The sequence below is a fragment of the Mustela lutreola genome, chromosome X, assembly GCF_030435805.1.
Source record: "Mustela lutreola isolate mMusLut2 chromosome X, mMusLut2.pri, whole genome shotgun sequence".
NCBI lineage: Eukaryota > Metazoa > Chordata > Mammalia > Carnivora > Mustelidae > Mustela > Mustela lutreola.
This window is the reverse complement of record NC_081308.1, coordinates 8,475,335-8,499,179: the sequence shown is the minus strand read 5'-3', so window position 1 is coordinate 8,499,179 and position 23,845 is coordinate 8,475,335. Positions and strand designations below refer to the sequence as shown.

Below are 23,845 nucleotides of genomic sequence, written 5' to 3'. Positions count from 1 at the left end.
CAAATTTTATTTATTTGAGAGAGAGAGCATGCACTTGTGCAAGCAGGGGGAGAAACAGAGGGAGAGAGAGAAGCAGACTCCTTGCTGAGCAGGGAGCCCGAGGAGGAGCTCGATCTCAGGACCCTGGGACCATGACCTGAGTCGAAGCAGATGCTTAACAACTAAGCCACCCAGACGCCCCTGTAGTTGTTCTTCTGCTACCTGCTGCTGACAGCCTCCTAAATAATACACTTTCCATTTGATCACAGAGCAATAAAGGTCACATAATTCTACCAAAATATGATTATAGTATCTGAATGGACATTTGATAGCTACCTCCCAAACAAGTGCTTCTGCAAACAATAGCTTTGTTGCTGTTCTCCAAAAGTGCAGCTCTGAATAAAAGAGAAAATATTAAAGAAGAATAGCATGTTGACTGCTTTCTCATCTTCTCTTCTTTTCTTCTTCTATGCTAGTAGAACTCTGAGTGTTATGATCTCTGAAGAGGTAAGTCAGAAATGAAAATCTGATTGCCCTTTGCCAGGGGTGGCCATGAGACCCATTCTGGTCAAGGATACTGTAAGGGAAGAGTCTCGGCTTTTGCAAAAGATGCCCTTCCATGATAAAAGAGACAAGGAAAATGCTCACCATGTTCCAGCCACCCAGCTTCCTGACTCTGAACCCAGTCCTATGATGATATGATGCCTGGAGCTGGGGCAGCCACTTTACAAGCATAAGGTAACAAACATAAAGCTGGTGCAGGAGAAAGAAAGACAGAGCGAGCCTGGGTCAATGAAGCCCAATCCAGGAACCACCTACCTCTAGAAATATATTGTGTAAGCTACTTTTCGGAAAGCGTTCCTTTACTTGCAGCTAAAATATCCTGATACACACAATAAGAAAGCACAATGAGGATGACATTTTTAACCTTTAAACATAGAAGCTGTTTAGGTTATACAGGAACTACTAAGTACTGGTGTCCCTAAATAAACGACCCATGTTGTCGTGGAGTTCTGATGTAGACTTCCTTGGAAGTAGACACGGTCAGATAAGCAAGTAGGGATGGCCAGGTGGGTGGGTGGTGGGGGTCGGGGGCACACCCTTTTTTCTTCTTCTATCCCCCCCACACCTACTTTTCCAGTGTGGTTTCTACACTTTGATTCAAAGCATCCACCTGTCATAGCAAAACAACCAGTGGGCAAAGGGGAAACAGTTTGTCAGCTTTTTTGCTTGGAACCCTTTACTACATAGCGTGTGTGGGTTATTACATCTTCCTTGTGGGAAATCAAGCTCAGCGGGAGGATTTAACCATTTACAGGATGATTTCTCTCTCACTTCCTCTCTTTTGTTTTTCTTTTTTCTAGATTTAAAAAAAAAATTTTAAGTAATCTCTACACCCAACGTGGGGCTCAAACTCAGGACCCCGGGGTCAAGAGAAGCATGCTCTTCCAACTGAGCCAGCCAGGCGCTCCTACTAGATGATTTCTATTCAAGTTGTTTAAAATCTACTGGAGAAGAGACAGGATTGTCACAGTAAGAACAATTATACAGAGAATCATCTGTAAGTACAAAGTGATACTGTCCAGCATCCCATTTATGTAGAATTTCCAAAAACCCAAAACGATAAAAATATTTATATATCTAAATCTGTATCTACATATTTATTTTTAATTCCCTTCTCACCAAGCACCACTTGATATTTGATGACATAGGACAAGCCTCAGCAGACTTTCTGTACGGGGGAGATATTTTAGGCTTTGTGGACCATCTATTTTCCATAGCAACCATTCAGCTCTACCATTGGATCAAGCAAGCAGCCACAGACAATACATAATGGGCATGGCTATGTGCCAATAAAACTTTATTTATGGATACTTAGATTTCATTCTCACATAAATTTCACATATCATGAAATATTCTTCTTCTTTTGGTTTAGGGGAATCATTTAAAGCTATAATAACCATTCTTAGCTTTATACAAACACAGGCAACAGGTTGTACTTGGTGCACAGGCTATATTTTGCCAGCCCCTGATCCCTAGCTAGGACACAGGGAAAAAATCAGAAATGACCTCTAGGTCAGGGGACTCCTGGGTCATTCGGTCAGTTAAGTGTCTGCCTTCAGCTCAGCTCATCATCCTGGAGTCCTGGAATCGGGTCCCACATGGGTCTCCTTGCTCAGCCGAGAGCCTGCTTCTCCCTCTGCCTGCCAATCCCCCCACTTGCTCAGTGTCTGTCATTTTCTCTCTGACAGATAGATAAATAAAATCCTTTTTAAAAAAGGTTTTAAAACTATGAATTATACCCCAGTATCGTTTTATGCATGTATCTTCTTGTGTTGATATCTTCAACAAATGTTAACACATATAACAGAGAGTTTGATCAAACACATCACTATATTCTAGATAAATGGAAGTTTAGGTAGTTACATATGACCACAATAGTACTAAAGTGAGGTCAACTAGAGAATTAACCAGTAGAGAAGAATTAGGCACTTTATTGCCTCCTGCATGTGTTCCATTAACTTAAACAGCATTCTATTCTTCAGCCTGTCAACATGATCTCAACCAGAAAGCCAAATTATGAACTAATGGCATCATAATCGAATTACATTCCTAAAGGAAACATCCATCAGTACATCCCCAGAATGTGGTTCTCCAAAACACACCAGGTTGTCCCCTTTGATGAGCGGAAGATTATCGGAAGATAGGATTTTTAGTATTGTTGTTAAAAACAAATAAAATTTAAGTTTAAAAACATATAAAATAAGCATTCCTTGTTGGGAGGTAGGGAAGAAAAGAAAAATATTTTTCTGTTTATACTCTTATCAGAGAAAAGCTGATCTAGATAGAGGAACTGAAGAAATTTTGCTTCAGAGTACTCAATTCTATACAAAAAGATATCACTTTTTAAATACCATCTTCCAGCTTTATCTGAATTTGCTAATGAAAATTACCAAGAAGATTTTATAGATCTGAAATTTCTATTATACTTTTCAGATCTATATCCGTAATATATTGAATTATCTCTTATTTCATTAGTTCAAAGGAGAGAAAACGAGGAACTTATAAGTTAGAATGGTCTGATTTAGCAATTCATATTTCCATCCAGAGTTAATTTTTCAACATTTTAACATATTTGGAGGGATCATATTTACCCAATTTATTTCTCTTCTCTAAGTAAACATTCTTCTCCCATCTCCCCCATTCTGGTTTTTTTTTTTTTCTTTTTAAGATTTTATTTATTCATTTGGCAGAGAGAGAGAGAGATCACAAGTAGGCAGAAAGGCAGGCAAAGAGAGAAGGGGAAGCAGGCTCCCTGATAAGCAGAGAGCCCAATGAGGGGCTCCATCCCAGGACCCTGGGATCATGACCTGAGCCGAAGGCAGAGGCTTAACCCACTGAGCCACCCAGGCGCGCCCCCCCCCCCCCCATTCTGTTTTTTATAAGTAAGCTCTACGTTCAATGTGAGGCTTAAACTCAGGACCCTGAGATCAAGAGTCCCATGTTCCACTGACGCCATCAGCCAGGTGCCTCTAAACCTCATTCTAAGAACATTTTTATTATTTTCTTATGTATCCTTACAGATTTTTATATGAATACAAGCATGCTTACTGTTCTGTAATTTATTATTTTCCCTTAATATATTCTGGAGATCATTTTTTAAAATATTTATTTATTTTTAAAGATTTTATTTATTTATTTGATATATAGAGAGAGACAGCTAGAGAGGGAATGCAAGCATGGGATAGTGGGAGAGCTAGAAGCAGGCTCCCTACTCAGCGGGGTTCGATCCCAGGATGCTGGGATCATGACCTGAGCCAAAGGCAGACGCTTAACCAACTGAACCACCCAGGCACCGCTGGAGATCATCTGAAATCACTGCACGGAATGTTCTTTTTTCCTTTATTTTTTACAACTGCATAGGCTTTCATGCTATTTTTATTTTAAAGATCTTATTTGTTTATGACAGAGAGAGATAGTGAGAGAGGGAATACAAGCATGCAGGAGCTTGCAGGCTGCCGGCCGAGCAGGGAGCCCGATATGGGGCTCGATCTCAGGACACTGGGATCATGACCTGAGCTGAAGGCAGATGCTTAATGACTAAGCCACCCGGGTGCCCCCATGCAATTTTAATCTAAGTTCTCATAGATGTGTTTTTTAGAATCTGCTTATTCTATGGAAAAATGATGGCATTTTAGAAATAGAATTAAATTTAGAGAGACTACTACACAATTTCTCCACTGTACAATTTGGGGAAACAAAGGCTTGACTTGCTCAAAATCAACCTGAAGTCCCAACCATCACTACTCAAGCTTGGCCCATCACCAACTACTTCCGGTCTTGTCATGAGGCCCCCGTCCAGGACAGATTCTGCTCGTCCATTCCAATATCTAGAATGTCCACAATTTTAGCATAAAATCTGAATATCACTTAATGGCATCTCAAACTACCTTCAGACTTTAATGAGTTTTGAAATATTCAGCATGCTATTATTAATGTCATTAAAAAGGCTGATAATCCAAAGACTTGGCTGTTTATTGCATCACAGTGTTTGTCCAAGGCAAAATTTTAATTAAATAAGAGGTCATTCACTAAACTGTAGCAAGTGTTGCTATGTATTTTATTTATAAGGAATTTTTAAAAAGATTTTATTTATTTGAGAGAGACAGCAAGAGAGAGAGAACACATATGGGTTGGAGGGCAGAGGGAGAGGGAGAAGCAGACTCCCTGCTGAGCAGGGAACCCAAACTGGGGCTTGATCTCAGGACCCTGGGATTATGACCTGAGGCCGAAGGAGGACGTTTAACCAACTGAGACACTCGGGTGCCCTTATTTATAAAGAATGTTTAATGAGGGGCCCCTGGGTGGCTCAGTTGTTTAAGCATCCCGAAGGCAGACGCCTTTGGCTTAAGTCATAATCCCAAAGGCAGGCACCCAACCAACTGAGCCACCCAGGTGTCCAGTTATCTATTTTCTTTAACCTTTCCAATTATTTTACATAGTATCATATATATACAAGTCTACACATAACATTTTTACAAAAATGTTTTCATATCCTTAAAAATTCTTTTTTTAAAAAAAGATTTTACTTCTTTATTTGAGAGAGAGAGAGTGAGCAAGAGAAAGAGCATGAGCAGGGGCAGAGGGAGAAGGAGAGGGAGAAATAGACTCGCCTGCTGACCAGGGAGCCCAATGCGGGGCCCGATCCCAGGACCCTGAGATTATGACCTGAGCCAAAGGCAGACACCCAATCAACAGAGCCACCGAGGTGCCCCCGGTGTGACATTTTAAAAGGCAATATAAAAACTAAGTCCAGGTTAAATACGTGCACTTTATTTTTAAAAAAAAAATTTTTTTTTAAAGATTTTTAAGTACTCTCTATATCCAGCATGGGGCTGGAACTCCCAACCCTGAGATCAAGAGTCACATGCTCTGCCCACTGAGTCAGTCGGGCGCCCCTACATAGGTGCACGTTAGCAAGACAGTGCCTGTCATTTAGTATAGTGAGTAGTTCACTTCCCAGTTATTTCATTTACTCAGTGTCTTGTATGCAAGATATCCCGATCATCGATTCTTTACTAGGACATTTAAGTACACAAAAGTCTCATTATCCAATCTTTAAGGATGTTACAGACAGCATGGAAATTCTCTTGCAGTGGTAGAGCGATAATGTGTGTCATTGGAGACTAGGACTCTCAGGACTGGAGCAGAGGGAAAGGAAACAAGCATCAGAAGGAGAGGTTCTGGCTGCCGTCGCCGTGGCAGGCCGTGGTTCCCTGCCTAGTGTCCCATGGGCACAAGTCCTGGAGGCAGATTCCCCAGATCAGGAGCTGTCCATCTGTCCAGTGGAGGCGACAGCAGCCCGAGCTGGGACAGTCAACACCGGATGGCGCGTGCCATGCAGCGTGGTTTCCCTCCGCTTCATTCCTAATGCACCCAATCCTTGGTATCTACTCTGAACCAAGGAGGGGTCCCATAAAGAAGCTCAAATAATACAAAATTAAGGACTGAATTATAATACCCTGCATCCTGGTCAACTACTGCCACAATAATGCTGTGTAACAGACGACCCAAAGCTCCGCGCCAGCCGACCGATACCGTGTTTTCCTGCTCGCGGGTCTGCAGGACGGTGCTGTGTCATGTGAAATCTAGCTTCTGCAACCAACACACTACCCCAGGCTGTTCTTGCTACAGCGATGCTAGAAGCAAAAAAGAAACGCACGCTGCCTCTTAAGGCCTTCTGGCAAAACCGATCCTCTGTGACCCCGGCCCACCTTCTGCTGGCCAAAGCAAGTCACCAGCCCCACAGCAGTGAGGCGGGGAAGGTCATTCCCCCTCCGGCAGGAGGCACTGCTATGCGACACAGAAGAGGCCGGGATTTAGGAAGGGTTCAGGAATCGGGGACGAAGAGCCATCGAGCACATAGGGCATAACTTGGTACGATGAAGTCAGAACCCAGGATGTGCAGCAGAGAGGGCGCACAGCTGGATTCAATTTCCCAGGGATCCTTGCAGTGAGGCGTAACCAGGGTCCTGGTAAACGGAGCGTGGGCAGAATGACAGACTCGGTTCCAGACATGGCTTTCCCAAACCTCCCAGCCAACCTCCCCTATTTCTCGCCCCTCATCTGTCAGCTGAATATGGATGGCCAGGGCCACCCGGACTCTCCGGCTGAAGAGGAGAGAGCTTCCATCTCGCAGGTTCTCTGAGCATGTCTCAGAGTCGCTCCATCAGGAACACCTGTTTGGGGCTCCAAGTCAGCAGAGATAAGCCGCTAACTGAGGGGCTGACCCACTGAAGCAGTTAGACTATCTAAACTAACGGAAGACTAGTCAGCCACTCCACCCAGGAGTGGGAAGTTGGGAGAAGGAAACTGGAACAACCTCAGATCGAAAACTCAAACAATCAAAAACAAACCAAAAATCCCCCTCCAACATAAAAGACAAACAGGACTTTTTCCAGTGAAAAGGAGGCAAGGTAGAGTGCTCCAGCCAGAATGAAAGCCCAGAGGTGTGACATCATTTAGGACTTATAGAAAGTTTAACATTTGGACAGCTGGGTAGCTCAGTCAGTTGAGTATCTGCCTTTGCCTCAGGTCATGATCCTTAGGTCGTGGGATCGAGTCCCACATCAGGCTCCTTGCTCAGTGGGGAGCCTGCTTCTCCCTCTGCCTGCTACTCTTCCTGATTGTGTGCTGTCTCTCTCTCTCTCTGACAAATAAATGGAGTCTTTAGGAAAAAAAAAAAAAAAAAAGGTCAACATAAAAAAACAAATGCATTAAAAAAAATAAATGAAAATTTCAACACAGCTAGGGGTAGGGGTGCGTGTACTTGTGTGCTTGTATGTAAAAATGTGCGCACATCCGTGTTTGGGGGTTGAGTAGGAGTTAAGGCTGGGAAAGAAAAATCACAAACGTCCAAAAATAAGGTGGCCAAAGAAGATAGGGCCAACCCCAACAGGCTGCGCTAAAGAATGGGGATTTTGTCCTAAGGATATTAAGGAGTACAGAGATCAGTTTCACGCTTTAGAAAACTTCCAGGAGCCCCTGGGTGGCTCAGTCGGTTAAGTGTCTGACTTCAGCTCAAGTTATGATCTTGGGGTCCTGGGACAGAGTGGGCTTCCCACTCAGCAGGAAGTTTGCTTGTCCCTCTCCTTCTGCCCCTCCCCCTGCTAGTGCTCTTGCCTCCTCTCTCTCTCCAGTAAACAAATAAAATCTTTACAAGAAAAGAAAATTAAATTCACCCTCGAGTGGTATGATGAGTGCTAAGAGGCAACCCCCCCCCCCGAGAAAAGATGGCCAGAATGGCTGGGGGTGGTGTGCCCCCATCCATATTCCGCCCCTCCCCCTCCCAGCAAAACGGGCAGACATCCAGGGAACCCCACTCTGACCCCAAAGGGGAATCTGAGTACTGAGTTCCAGGAAGAACAGTAAAATACTCCTGTTGAGGGCAGAGAGTAAATACTGTAGGCCTTGCAAGCCCTGTGGTCTCTGCCCCCGCTATTTAGCCCTGCCACAAGCCACCACAGACAGTCTACAACCAAATGAGCACGACTGTGTTCAAATAAAACTTTGTTCACTAAATCTGGCAGCAAAGCTCTGAGAAAATAAGCACATAAAAATAAAAGCAAGGTAAAGAAGTTGGGTGGCCCAGGCCACATTAGGGAACACTGCCCTGTGCCACGATTCAGGTGGACACCTCAAGGACTTGCGACGCGGGCTGCGAAGTCAGATGGGCGGTTGTAAAGTCGCCCCGGCTAACTGTCCGCTCTGCTGCAGAACCAGCACCGCAGCCACGAATTAGCCAGATGGCCTCACGTTCTCCACCAGAGCAGTCCCTCCTCGGCTAGTCCAGGGTCGTGCCGGCTAAGTCTGGAAATGCCTTCCATCCTACACGCGCTGCGCCAAGTTTCCCAATTTTATGAACTTCGGCCTATTTTCTTTAAAGCTCGTCATTGTCAGAAGATTATCACATCCTCGTTTTCCATTAAGCAAACCTCACATGATTTATGGAACATAGGAAAATGACCACGTAAAAAAGTAAAACCCTCTCATAAACTGCAATTGCAGGAAAATCACTTTTCCTTCTCAAACCTGACAAACATTTCTTTCATAGAAACGATAGTATTTTCCTATCGTTCAAAAAGGAATTCCCGAAATAAAAACTTCCCTGACATCTATAAAAACCCATTTAGCACAAACCTAAGTTAGCTCGTGGAGCTCATAGCAGTAACACACAGATTTCTTAGAAGTCCATGTTGGTGACTTTTTAACCACCAATCACAAAAAAAATAAATGCTCCAAAGGTCGAAACAGAAATAAAAGTTTATTCTCCAAGACCCAGTCCCAAAGCAGGCCATTTGTTTTTAACGTATGTATTCCTTTTCATTTCCGAGTTACTGACCATGATAATTGCTCAGCTAAGCAAATGATGAGAATTTATTTGCAAGAGGTATGAGAACTTTACTCACTCATTATTTAGTACAGAGTATTTATTGTATGCCGAATCCTGTAAGTTATACTTGAAAATATATTTCTGAAAGAAGAATTCAGGCAGGAAAACCTTCCTATCTCTTTGCCAGGAAAAAAACAGGAATGCTAACTTTGTTATCTAAAACTCAGGCTTAGATTTCTTGTAGATAGTTTTCGCAGCTTTAGTACATAATGACCTCAATTGCTCAGAAGCAAGGCAGCATACTTTTGAGATGTTTTCGCTGGGCTGAACTAAAGGTAGCCTCTGGTTTTTCATTACAATGCGCTCAATCAGATCATAAGAAAGTTGAGTTGAACTCAACTCCAAATTAATACAGCCTACATCCAGTCCTCCGCCCACGACTAAACCCACTTATCTAGTTTTCTTTCCATTTGGAAAAAGATGAATGAAGGTCATCAGCCATTAGCACCAGATGGCTCAAGTGTACTGTAAGGAAATACCAGGCATTCTCCCATGGACTTGTTTATCAGCTTGTGGGCACATGTCGGTTGAGGCTGTACAAATATGACTGCCCACTCTGAGTTTAAAGGCCTGTGGGAGGCAAGCATCACTCTCACGAGTAACTAACTCCCCAACACAAAGATAGCAGGCCCACCTATTGACCAAAGAAGAAGTACTCCGAATTGTCCCCAGTGCATCAAACACCAGTAGAGCAATTACGTTCACTTCTCATGGTCGACGTCCAACCGTTAAATAAGTAATCTGAGATAAGAAGTTTAAATAAAGATAAGTCTACATGAATTGTGAATGTACGTTAGGGAATTCATGCACTCGATATGCTACATTTTATATTGGCAAAGTTTCTCTCCTTAACCAAACTTCTGCCAGGTTCCTTTGAGCCCCTTCTCGACTAGGCCTCAACCTTGGTCTACCAGGACTTGAACAAATACTAACTCAGTTTCTAACAGCTCAAGGCCACGCATCCCTAGGATGACTCCAACCTCCCACCCCCCTAAAGGGCCTGCCTGAGAAAATTCAAGGCTGCTAAAAGAATTTACTGTTTGCTCCAGCCAACACCTGAAGAGAGGGCCCCTATCCCCCAGCTTCAGTGGGAGGGTAGGAGCCTACCTTGGATAAGTGCCCTTAGCAAACTCGGATGGGATTCACATGAACCAATCTCCTCCTTGGTTTTGGTACTTTTTTTCCACTTCCTGCCTCTACCAAGCTCCAGCTGATCCCCTTCCCTAGGTCCTCCCTGTCCCTTTAAAATGCCCAGTCCCCCCTGTACACATCGAAGTTGTGTTGAGTTTACACTGGACTCTTTTCCCTATTAAAATACTGTGGTACTGATGAAAATCTGTCCTTACTGCTTTAAGTAATGTCTGGCTTCACTGTTCTTTGACAGTGTGTAATTGGTTGTACTTGTGCCCACACACATGTGTCAGCGATGTAAAGAAGAAAAAAACAGGAAAGGGTATTGTTTAACCCCGAGGTTAGTAAACTTTCTATGAAAGACCAGATAGTAAGTCTTTTAGGCCTTGTGGGCCATAAGGTCTTGTCAGTATCTATTAAACTTTGGTGTTGTACAGTAAATGTAGTCCCTGACAATATGGAATGCATGAGCTTAGCTGTGTTTTCTTTTTTAAAGATTTTATTTATTTATTCATGAGAGACAGAGAGAGAGAGAGGCAGAGGGAGAGGGAGAAGCAGGCTCCTTGCTGAGCAGGGAGCCTGCTGCAGGGATCGATCGATCCCAGGACCCTGAGATCACGACCTAAGCTGAAGGCAGATGCTTGACCGGCTGAGCCACCCAGGTGCCCAGCCCAGCTGTGTTTTAATAAAACTTTATTTACAAACACTGACACTTTAATTGCATACTATTCTTTTGATTTTTTTCTTAACCACTAGAACAATTTTTAATTTTAAAAACCATTCTTAGCTCACATTCTATACCAAAACAGTCAGCAAGCCAGACCTGGCCCACAGGCCATAGTCTGCCAACTCCTAGTTTAGCCTATTTACATACTTCTCTTTCCTTGCTATGATTAGCTCCCAAAGTTCAAGATCATTTGATGGTAAGGTTAGTAGGTTTGGGGGTCATATTCTCAAAAACTCGAAAATGCTCTCAATTTTCCTTATTGAGACAAGTATGAAATCAGTGATTTTAAGTCAACTCTTCTTTTTAAAAAAGATTTTATGTATTTATTTGTGAGAGAGAGAGAGAGAGAGCATGAGCAGGGGAGGAGCAGAGGGAGAGGGAGAAGTAGGCCCCCTGGTGAGAAGGGAGCCCGATGTGGGGCCGGATCCCAGGACCCCGGGATCACAACTGGAGCCAGAAGTAGATGCTTAACCAACCGAGCCACCTAGGTGCCCCTGTTGTCAATTCTTAAAGATAAACTCCTAGCTCATCAATTACATATATTTTCTCATAGGTAAACTCCCATGGCAAATGGCAAATGGAATATTAAAGTAATAAGATTGAACAGTACATCTCTGTGTGTGTGTGTGTGTGTGTGTGTGTGTGTGTAAAGAGAGAATGAATAGCTGTTAAGGTCCATAGCAGAAAGTTAAAATTTTGACGTCATGCATTTAAAGTATAAGAAAATTTCACTGCAGGTGACTATCTATATGAAATTCTGATAGCAAGCAGGTGAAATTCACTTGCCCCAAAGAGAGAAAGGGAGAAAGAGACAGAGAAGGAGAGGGAGAGGGGAGAGAGGAAGAAAGAGAGAGAGACTTGAAATGGTATATAGCCTGAATTAGACATCTTCCCTCCAGAACTGCTAACAACTAGACTTTCACAGCTGCAAACTAGCAACCCCTGGGAAACTAGAGTTAAATATTCCTAAAACAGGAATCTAGTTCTGTTATGAAACTGTTCATCATTTCACCTCCTGACAGCCACAAAAATCAGCAGAACTCGGAAAGGACTCGGATGACGAGCAAGTAGCATTTTTAATAAAATTCAAATCCAGAGTCTTTGGGGGGGGGGTTGGTTGCTAGCCTTGAGAGCTCACTATTATCGGCAATATTGATGTAATTATTCAGGTAAAAAGAGAGGAGATGTGAAAAATAGGACCTTTCGCATTGCTACCTTAACTCCCCTTCTCCCCCAGGGAATACTTAATTCTGAACAAGGGAAAGGTGAAAGACAGAAGTTTAGTAGTCTTTAAAGAGGTTTTACGGAAGAGTCTGAGGAAGCTCTAAATATATAGTTTTATTCTTCCTCAAGCGTATGACACTTGTAACAAAATTATTATTACAGATATCAGTCACCATTCTTTGCCACAAAACAGCCCATGCAACCACATGATGATGTGAAACAGAGCAGCCTCCAAATTTACCGACCACTATAAGGAATAATCTTCATATTAATAGCTGGGACCCAATCATTATCTCAAAGTGTGCTGTTTTGCATCAAGAAGAGACATGAAGTTAAGCTATTCAATAATCCCCAAAAGCGGCCCTCGGTTTAATAACACCCCTGTGAGTTTTGGGTTTCACATCACTTCCCTCAGGCAAAGGGGGCAGAATCATATGTTTTTCTACTGAACTGCATTCTCCTTTAAACATTTCAAAGAGTGCATCTGGTTTACAAATGAACTCGTCGATACGAAGAGCAGTAACAATAGAAATAGATGCCTATTTTTCTACTATTACTGGTTTATAAGGCAATCATCTGTAATGCTCTCATCTACCAGGATGAAAAATGATATATAAGTGTTACCAAGGAAACCAGGAAGTAAAATTGCATGTAAACTATCAAACAGTTTAATAACCAGAAAATTAGAAGAACAAGAACAAACATCTCCAGATAGAACCGCCATACATTGCACCACCCACAACGGGTACCATCAAGGGTCACAACCAGCCAGCTCTTCCGGGGCTCAGCAGCATTGGTTTAAAACGGTGACCCTAAGGTGGTACTGAATTCCTAAAGGGGAATTTGAATTCTGCTTTTTTTTTCCCCCACGTGAATGAAAGGACAGAGATCCTGGGAACAAGTGGTTAAAAGTGGGTACTTTGAGAAGTCAAAATACTCCGTTAATTCCAGCATGGACTCGTGCTCGCTCAATAATTCTCTGTAATTACCAGTGTCTTTACTCACAAACAGGACATTCAGCAAATAGCAGGTATGCTCTCCCCAGCAAATGCTTTCCAAATCGACATTTAGAAACTCAAGTTCTTGGGAACCAAAGACAAGGCGCAGGCCCGGGGTAACTGTGTGTGTTCACCCCTAAACCACGAGAATTTTAAGCACTCAAGTAAGCATGCTGATCAAAGCTAAATCCTTTAGGAAGATTATCCATTCCGAAATCAGGAAAATCCTGCAGTGTAAGCACTTTTACACTGCACCTTTGAGAAAAGAACTTGATTTCTGAAACAGTGTTTAAAACACATGCACAAGACTATTCCTACAAGGGCAGGGAGCAGCAGCTGTAAACATGTGTTTCTGCGGGCTGGTGACCCCCTCCACCAGCTACTTCAGCTTGGGGTCGTACCTGGGGAAGTTCTGCTACTTCAGCTTTGGGACCATGCCTGAGCTCACACGGAGCCACAGGAAGAATGCCTATGGATGGAAGATTTCTTAATGGGCACATAAGCTCAGAACATGTGCAGCTTCTCTCTTTAGAATAAACACTCTATTTGGATCATGTTAAGGACAGAAAGTGAAATTCACACTCATTTACTAAATTTTAACCTCTCTTTAAAATAAGATACTAATCCCCCACAGCCTGGCTTGGGTTTTGCAAAAACTCAGATTTGTGAATATCACGAAGGCATCCCGGAATTTAGTAAAATGAATATAAACCATCTTTTCACTGACATACAGTACTGTCCTCTCCCAGACTCCAAAGTTTGAGGACTAAATCCAGGCTCTAGATTATTTGTGTTTTCTTTTTAACACTGATCACTTTTAGCATTCGAGGCCACCAAAATCCGTATCTTGGTTACTCTCAACGATGCCGGTGAACTTCTCTTTCCCTTGGGCAATCTCTGTCCATCACACAGACGGCACCAGGCAATCACACAGACGGCACCAGGCAATCACTAAACTGTTGCTCACAGCCATTTACCGTCCACGGTTTGTGATTCGACAGCTGTTTATAAACCCGCCAGAGGCAGAAGCATGCAGGAAGTTAACAGAACGGAGGTGTGAAGCCACGGCCCTCTATGATATTGACGTGAAACCAAACCATTTGCCACACTACAATCCTGCACCGTTTGACGTATCCGTCTTCTGACGTGCGGGGCAACACCTCTTCGTGGGCTGCTCCAAGACATATATGCCCACCAGCCGTATAGCTCACGTCTACCCAGACTAAGTCACGGTGGGGTCCTCTCCCCAGAAACTCAGCCGTGACATGAAGACTGACTCACGTGAACAGAGAGGGAAGGTGGACATGGGCCAGAGGAGCAGAGGAAGACCTGTGGATGCCGGGGAAAGGCACAGCTGAAAAGCAACACGCAGACCCAACTGATCTGAAATGGCCCGGATGGAAGGGAGCCGGTCAAAGCCCACAGGCATTTCTGATTGTGGCTCTCTGAGGCCGTTCTCCTTCGCCTGCTGCAAGCCACACAGCCCACCCTGACCCTGAGGAATAAAGGCAACCCTGGGATTATTCTCTCGCAATTGCAAGGAAGTCTAAACATCCTGGAAAACTCCTAAGGCAGTGGTGGTAACTGGTACGGGGAGAGCCGAGCTCAAGGGGCAGGAGGCTCGTCCTTCCACAGACGTAGGGGGAGGACGTGGAGCGTGGGGGCTTCTGAGATTTCTCCCACCACGCACCTGCCGGTTAATGCCGTGCTGGCAGAAACACAGACCTACGTCCCGGGCTCCAAAGACTTTGGAAGCATAAGCAGGGCAGAAAACCTAAGGCGAATGCTCTGACCAGGTATTACCTAGGCAGCCAGAGTGGAAATATGCTTCCTCGATCAGCCCTGCCGGAGGAATCTGCCTGAATTGATGACTCTTTTTCTGTTTCGACAACATGGCCACTTGGAAGCAAATTTCTAAATCTTTCGAGGCTTGGGGACTACACAGTTACCCAAAGACAGGCTAAAGGTCTCTCTCTTCCGGCTCCCTGCCTTCGGCATCTAGGTCACTGCTAGGAACACGGGACAACTTCCCAGGTCAGCGTACAGGCTGAGTTTTCAGGGTGTGGAGGTCTAATTTAGGGGGTGGAGGCCAGGGGCCACTTCTGGTCACTGCTGCTTGGGAAGCAGGGACCCAAACTCTAAGCACTTCTGGCTTTCCCTAGCAGTAGCAATTACAACCACCTTCTCCTGGCCCTGAATTATACATGTGACCCCAAGCACCACTGGGGCTTTTCCTAAGGGAAAACAAACTGTCATGAATATTGGTGTGTGCCGGAGGGTGCGTGTGTGTGTGTGTGTGTGTGTGTGTGGTCTCCAGCCTCCGATACACAAGCCCCACCAGCCAGTGGGAGATAAGTTGAACGCAGCAGCCCCTGGCCAGCAGCAGCCCCTGGCCACCTGGTTTCAGTCCTTTCTTAAGCCCCGCTGCTCTCTCCAGCTTTTGCTTCTCCCCAAGCCTCCCGAAAAATAAAGCACCAAGTTGCCAGCTGCGGCGGCCCCGGGTGCAAAGGAACCGGCGCAGCCCCTACCTCGAGAGCTTTGCAATCTTCACAAAGCTGAAGACATCCATGCAGGCAGCCGGGCACCCCGAGCTCGGAGGCTGCGGCGCCCCTTCTCACGCCAGCAACGGCAGCCCCATGGCCGGCCGGGACCTCAGCGCGCCCCGGGGCTCGAGTGGCGGCGACAGCGGGTGGCGGCGGCGGACCTGGAGAGCCCGCACCTGGAGGCGGTGGCTGCTACCCCCCTCCGGCCGTGAGCTGCGTGTGCATCCCCGAGCAGGACCATTGACGGGCGCCCGTGTTGGAAAACTCAATGGAGAAGGGGGGGGGCCAGGGAGGGTGCGAGGGGCGGGGGTGGGGAGCGTGGCCCCGGGTGGTGCGCCCTGGCCTGGGGGACTGCCGGGCGCCCCGGGGAGGCGAGGCCCGGGCGAGGGGCGCTGCTCCGGCTCCTCAGCCCGCCGGCCCGGCTGCCCCGCGTGCGGAGGAGCGCAGACTGAGCCGGGAGGCGGCGGGCGAGCCTGGCACACGCGCACGCACCCCTCGCGGCACTGCAGCTGCCTCCCTGCCTCCTTCCCCAAGCTGAGTCCCTTCTCCTCTCCCCACCCCCACCCGCGGGGAGGGGGGGGGGCTCTCCTGTCACCAGCTGCGTGTGCCTCCAGATCTGAAAGATTGATCTAACAGTCTCGGGCACACCGGGGACGGTGAACGCTACCCCCTCCCTCCCCAAACCAAAGGAGAGCCGTGCAACTGCAGGTTGCCCAAAGCCTTGGTATGTTCCATAAACCAAAACTAGCGAAGGGAAGGAGCAGGGATGATCCGGGCTGGGTGGTTTGTCAAAGGGAAGGGGAGGGAGATGCCCAGCACGGCGGGCTCCGTTTGGAGAGCACAGAGGTCCCACCGCTTCCCCCCAACCACTGGAGCTAGACGCGACAGCTGGGCTGCCTGGGAAGGTGTGTCTTTGGACAGCAGCACCGGGGGAGCGTTGGAGAAATAAGAAAATAAGAACGGGAGGCAGTCGGAGGGGCGGGGGTACGCCTGGCTGCTTGTCACTACAAGGGTTCGGAGATGGGGGTCCCAGACGCCAGTAGCGGGGAGAGGATTCTGAATGCGCTTCAGAATCTAAAGAAAGAGAAGGGATGAGAACGGGGTCTGGAAGGCAGAGCTGAGCTGCTTTCTCCAATGGAGCAGCCAGTACAGAAGGGGGAAAAAAAACCAACAAAAAACAAAGCCAAAAAACCTTACTCATAAAAACAAAACCACGGAAACATAAACACTCACCTTAGGCAGAGTAAACTCCAAGTTGCAGCCATGTAGCACTCCTACCCTCCTCTTTTACATAATTATCTCGGGTAATCAGCCCTCTTCATTAACTCAGTTCTCCCTCCCCGGAGCCTCAGGCTTCTCCGGGCCTCTTCTTCTTCTTCTTTCTCTTGGAGTCTCCAGGCCTCTTCTCCCCAATCCTTTAAAATCTCTCCCCAGACTCTCTGAAGGTCAGATGGCCACACAAAGTGTGTGCTCTCCCACCCAGAAACGTTCACCTGATGGCAGGGCCACTGCGAAGAAGAGATACCACTCCCGAAATGTTGGAGGATCTGGCCAGTGCGCTTCTAGCTCTCGGAGGGGATTAGGGAAAAGGAAATAGGTTTAAAGTTCCCAGACTTCTGCTCCTTGCCGGGTCTGTTGCTGTTTTTCAAGTCTCCAGTATGGGAGCCTAATACCTGCACTTTGTTGTTTTAAAGGCATTTCTTTCCAAAAGGAAACATAAAATCACTAGCAATCAGGAAAAAAATCTAAATGATGTGAAAGCCGGGCATAAAATTACATGATTTAAAAAATAAATAGGATCAATTTTCCTTCAGCTCCTTGCAGACAGGCTAGTTTCATCTCACAGATGGGGTCACCTCGCAGCATCGGAGGAGGCAAGAGGGACCTGGGCTTGTGAACCCCCCACTGTCTTGCAAAATAGCTAGTTGGGTCTGTACTGTCCTGTACCTTTTTTAAAGCATTTTTGCATTTGAGTCTCATAGCAACCCTGTCATATAAGTAAGGCAACGCATTTAAAAAAGAGAAATCTTTTCTTTTTATGCCACCATCTCTACTCCACGTACGCGATGGAGAGATGCATTTTAAATGTGTGTCGGGCAAGGTTACTTGTCCAACTGAAACTCCACGAAAGCTCTCCGGTCCCTTTTGAGCGGAAGTTGGTGCTCCTCCATGACCGCGACCAAGAAGGCTTTCGATGCCTAGCCCTTGAGCTCTCCGACCTATCTCTTCCTCCTCGCCTCACTCTCTGCCATGTCTACTCCCTTCAACACTAACTGAGCCCCCGCAACACCAGCCTCCTTGCTAGTCTTCAAACTCCGCAGGTAGCCTCCCAGCTTTGGCTCTTTGCAATAGTTGTTGCCTCAGCCTGGAATGTTCTTCCCTCAGATGCTGGCATGAACAGCTCCTTCACCACATCGAGCATTTGCACAAAGACCACTTCCAACCGGCCACCTCTGAAAAGCCTATTTAAAATTGCAAGGCCCCCTGTCTGGGATTCCAGGGCCCATTAGTGGTTTTTTTTTTCGGGGGGGGGGGGGGGGTCTTGTTTCCATAGCACTTATCACCCACTAATGCTTTATAGAATTTATTTTTATGTCTACTGCTCCTTATTTCCTGTCCGATGCTCTTGCTGGAATAAAGGCTCCACAAGGGCCGGGGTGTCTTGGCTTTGTTTGTTTGCTTGCTTGTTTTCATGGAGGGATCCTAGATGCCTTGAATAGCTCCTTGGAAGTAGAAGGACCTCACTACGTCTGCGTTGAATGAATGCATTTTATGCTGCTGAGATTCACAGTCAAACCAATGCTGGTCAAGCATCCCCAGTGGGTACTGTTCCGTCTCTGGCCTTCTCACTGGCATCTGTCTGTCTCCCCAGCATTCCTCCATCCCGGACATCCTTCCTCCTCCTTTCCATTGCCCGTGAACACAGTGAAGGCCCTCTCCCGTTCGCCAGCTATTTTGCCCCTTCACGCTTTCTACCTTTCCCACAGAGGGGCCTCCGACACAGTCCCTCATCTCTGTGTCCACATCTGGCAGCACAAGACCAGCTCTTGATGGGGAAAGGGACATAAAGCAATGCCTTCGGAGAACGTGTTTTCAAAAAGTAGTTCCTTCTGAGAACAGTTTGGCTATTCTTCTTAAAAAGATAATGCTATTGGGGCACCTGGGTGACTCAGCTGGTGAAGCATCTGCCTTCAGCTCAAGTCATGATCTCAGGGTCCTGGGATAGGGCCCCCGCACTGGGCTCCCTGCTCAGCGGGGAGTCTGCTTCTCCCTCTCCCTCTGTTACTTCCCCCTGCTTGTGCTCGCTCTCACTTGCTCTCTCTCTCAAATAAATAAATAGATAATCTTAAAAAAAAAAAGATAATGCTATCAATCAAAAATTATTCCAGTTATCAAAGACCTAGTTATTCAGCAGTGACAATGACAGGAAACAGGCATGGTGTTTACTTGTAGAAAGACAGCCTCCCTTTAAGACATCTGGTCTACCTGGAACAGCTTGCTGCTTGGGCTTCGGTCTGTGCCAATTTGCGCACTACAGTTATGAATGGTGCGATGCCCACTCTCCACAGCCTAACAGCTACCAGGAGAGGCAACTGGCTCCTCCAGGTCTTCGTACACCTGACGCATTCATTACCTCTTGTGTTTTCTAATGGTCTCTTTTTAAAGCAGAGAGATTCCTCCTCTCCTTTGTTTTTCATTAACATACAAATGGCAGAGTCTACTCCCTTGAAACATGCTAACACAGCCCAGTTTATATCTTTAAGTCTCGGCAGGGAGGCAAAGATTTGAGTGGCTGGTCTCCCAGCTCTGCTCCCTCTCTGTGCCCGGTGTGTGTGGCGGAGGTTGGGATACATTTCTTATCTAGCATGGAACGGATCTGCCTAAACAAACAAAAAACAACAAATGGCATTTGAGTACATATGTGATCTTCTTAAGTTTTATTTTCAGCCTGGATAGCCTCTAGGGCCCCTTCCAGAACTTGTAGAGATTTACTCATTGGAAACTGTATTATCTAGCCCTGAGAATCTGTTTAATTTGCTTCACTTGGATCCAACTGACATTTGGTCATTTCCGAAAACCAAACATAGTTTCAAACACTGTTGAATGTATTCATGAATAAGAGAGTCAAGGGCATGACATCCAGAGCAAGTCATAGAACTTCTCTGAGACTCAGTTTCCCCACCTATGAAATAGAAATGGCAATCGACCCCTACCTTACATAGAACGAGCCCTTGAGGTTGAACACCAGTGAAGAGCTGTATACATGTGAATTGAGTCACGTGGATATTGACTATTTTCACAGCTGTCTTGAGCTACCTACCAAGCATCCTAACTTGGCCTCCCTTAAACATGCTAGGATATTTACATTAGCTGACAGCTGGGCAAAATCATCTCACGTAAGGCCTATTTTATAATAAAATGTGGAGTAGCTCATGTAATGTATTAAAGACTGTACTGAGAGAGACAAAGAGACTGGTTGTCTGGGGACAGAATGGCTGTCAGTGTATCACTTATTGACCTCATGATTGTGTGGCTGACTGGGAGCTGTGGCTCACTGTCCCCGCCCAACATTGCAAGAGAGGACTGTACCACATACCGCTAGCCCAGGAAAAGATCAACATTCAAAATTCAAAGTACAGTTTGTACTAAATGCGTATCATTTCTGCACCATTGTAAAGTTGAAAAATCCTAAGTCAAGCCATCGTAAGTCAGGGACCATCTGTACCGTTAGGAAAAGTTTCAGTTGCTAAGAACGCTACTTCAAACATGAAAACATTTGCTTTGGTTCAACAGAGGTCTGGTGTTCTGCCTAAAAACCAACCTTATTGTTGCCTGGTCAGTCACCAAAGCCCTAAGCAATAGTAACATTTATGCTCTGTGGGCTCAGGGTAAAGAGGGAGGAATTTCCTCCTCACCAGTAAGGCCTTATCTCAGGCTGGTGTCAGGAATTTGCTACTGGGCCAGATGTTCTATACAGGATGGCAGCTTGGACTGCTGCTGCTGCCAATTGCATTAGCTAGAGCCTCATGCATTTCTAAGATAGACTGCAGCATCCTGACCATCTGATTGCAGTCTTGAAAACAGAAGTGACTAAACCAAAGGAAGGTATCTGTCAAGTCAATGAGTATTTAAGAAATTTCTCTTATGAGAGGCACCTTCGTGGCTCAGTCAGTTAAGCATCAGACTCTTGATGTCATAACTAGGTGATTATTTATGGTCCAATGGTCAAGGAAGACCTCTCTATGCAGGTGACATTTTTTTTAAAGATTTTATTTTTAAGTAATCTCTATACCCAATATGGGACTTGAACTCATGACCCCGAGATCAAGGGCCGCATGCTCCACCATCTGAGTGAGCCAGGTGTCCCTCTATGTGGGTGACATTTAAAATGAGATATGAGGAACAGGAAGGAGACCGCCACTCAACATTTACATGGAAAAGCATTCCACACAGAAGCATCAGCAAGGACAAAACAATCACAGAGTCCCTGAGTTGGGAACAACTATTGTTGAAGGCAGCCAGTGTGCCTGAAGGGTATTCTGTCAAATGGAGTGAGAGTGGGTGAATTTGCAGGGGTAGACAGGGCCGTGATCACGTGGGGCAGAGAATGCCATAACTGTCTACCTTCTGTTGTGGAATGGGGATCCGTAAGAGGGTCTTTAGCATGAAATGGCAAAATCGGATTTATATTTTGCATAGCCGTTTCTTTTTTAAAAAAAGATTTTATTTATTTGTCAGAGAGAGAAAGCACAAGCAGGGAGAGTGGCAGATAACGGGAGAAGCAGGCTTCCCACTGAACAGGAAACCCAATGTAGGACTCGATCCTGGGACCCTGGGATCATGACCTGAGCCAAAGGCAGCAGCTTAACCGACTGAGCCATCCAGGAGCTCCTTGAATGACCATTCTTCAGGGAAGTGAGCATGGGGACAGAAAGACAACTTAGAAGCCTATTGCAATAATCCAGGCAAGAGATGGCGGTGCCTCAGAAAAGAACATGACGAGGATACGATGAAAAGTAGCCAGGCTCAGAATATGTTGACGGATTGGCTGTGGGAGGTGAGCACAGAGAGGAATCAAGGGTGACCCCGTGATGAAGATTACTTTAAAAATACGGCTTCACTTCACCAGGTATTGACTATGTAAAAACTGGAAGAGTTTCTCTGCCTCTGTGCTCACGTACTCTGCCTTCCCTCCTGTTTCTCTCAATAAACTGCCATGCTGTGGAGGCCGACCCACCGGGTGTGTGTGCCCGCGCCTCCCTTGCCTTCCCAAGGTCCTCCCTCCAGCACGTACATCGGAGTTTCTTGCTGATCGACTAGATCATTCCCATGGGCACACAGACATGCTGTAATTTATCCCATCCTTCAGACATCTCTTAACACCTACTTCCAGCCCCTTTCAGCTAAGTCTCATTCTTCTGCTCATCTTTATGGCAAAAGTCCTCCAAAAACCCGTCTCTCTTTGCTATCTCTCAGTGCATTCTGAATCTACTCCCCCTGCATTTGCTCACCACCCTTACGATCAACAGTCCATGGAAATGATTCTTCTTAAGGTAACCGGGGACATCGGTGGAGCTCAATCCAAAGACCAGGAGCTCAGTGCTTATACTGGACTCAGTTGACCATTCCCTCTTTCTGGAAACTTTTTCTTCACTTGACTTTGGGGATATCAAACTCTCCTGGTTTTCTTTCTTCCTTGCTGCTTGCTCTTTCTGAGTGTCTTTGGTTACTCTTCGGTCACGATGCTGCATCTTGCCAAACTCTAAACATTGGAAGGTCCCAGGATTCAGCCCTAGACCTTATTCTCTTTGAATGTCTATACTTACTTCCTAGGTAATCGCATTGAGTTTTATGATGTCTTATGCTATCTCTATGTTGACAACTCCCACATTTGTATCTCTGGCCTGGATCCCTCAGCTCCAGACCACCTACTTAACATCTCTATCCAGACAAGGCACCTTGAACTGAACATATCTGAAAACTGATTCCTATAGAGGATACTCCTCCTTACAATCATTCCCATGTCAGTGAATGTCAATTCTCTTTTTCTAGTTGCTTAGTTCTAAATTCCTGGTACTACCTTTGCCTTTTTTCCCCTCTTAAACTTCACATCAAACCCATCATCACATCTTTCAATTCTACCTTCAAGAAAGAACCACACATTGGGTGGGACATCTGGATGGCTCAGTCAGTTGAGTGTCCAACCCTTGATTTTGGCTCAGGTCATGATCTCCCTCTCCCTCTGTCCCTCTTCCCTGTTCACAAGCACTCTCTCTTTCTCTCAAATGAATAAATAAATCTTTAAAAAAAAAATGCACACTGGGGAGCCTGGGTGGCTCAGTGGGTTAAACCTCTGCCTTCGGCTCAGGTCATGATCCCAGGGTCCTGCTTCCCGCTCTCTCTCTGCTTGCCTCTCTGCCTACTTGTGATCTCTGTCTCTCAAATACATAAATAAAATAAATAAAATAAATAAATAAAATCTTTTAAAAAAATGCACACATCTGACCAATTCCATCCCAACCACTCAAGTCCAAGCCATCATCACTCTCCTGGATAATCACAATGGCCTATCAGCTGGTCTCCTATTCCCCCCAGAGTCCCCACACTCAACAATGAACAGGCTTCTCTTAAAACAGCAGGCAGATCATGCCATTTCTCTGTTTAAAACTTCTAGCAGTTTACCCATCTCACTCACTAGGCCATAGGTGATATGGTTCCTTGGTCCTTTCTGACTTCATAAACTGCCCCCCTCTCCCTTGCTCATATCAGCCACTTGGTTGTTCCACTAGTTGGCCATGAGGCCTTTGCACTTGTTCTCTTTGCCAGGAAAGTTCTTCTCCCAGATATCAGGAAGGTCTTTCTTCTATAATATTCCATTTCAAATAGAAATACCCTACCCTCTAGACTCCTTACTCCTCTTTGTTTTATTTTTCTCCATAGTGCTTCATAACCTAGGATAATTTTAATGATGTGTTTTTAATTTCTTATTTCCCCTATCAGAATAAAGGTGAGGAAAGGGATTGACAAACATTGTTGGAAGAAGGAATGAATGAATGAATGAATGACTGAATCAACTATGTTTCATATAGGTGAAATTATTTAGAGCCACACATATAGTTAGTAGCAGAGTGAAGATCAGAAGAACCCAGTGTGCTTTGCAATATACCATCTAACATCTCTCATGTCTGACCTAGCCCATAACAGACAGCAGATTGTCAGGCAGAGAAATGGCAACTGGGGGTAAAGAGGGAATGCTTCTCAAAAACGGTGATACTGTGCCTTAAAAGGT

The 23,845-nt window shown here is 45.6% G+C and overlaps 1 protein-coding gene across 3 annotated transcripts in view; it reads right to left on the bottom strand.

Moving 5' to 3' along the window:
• FRMPD4 (FERM and PDZ domain containing 4) overlaps positions 1–17,121 on the bottom strand; it is a 550,653-nt gene extending 533,532 nt beyond the window's left edge. The window contains exon 1 of one of the 3 annotated variants that reach the window (XM_059157257.1): positions 16,789–17,121. In XM_059157257.1, coding sequence (XP_059013240.1) covers positions 16,789–16,820 — 32 coding nt within the window. In that variant the 5' untranslated portion in view covers positions 16,821–17,121. Of the gene's footprint in view, positions 1–15,540; positions 16,054–16,788 lie in introns of those variants that run through there. The other 2 variants (XM_059157256.1, XM_059157259.1) reach the window with 2 other exon arrangements.
• Between the last annotated feature and the right edge of the window lie 6,724 nt (positions 17,122–23,845).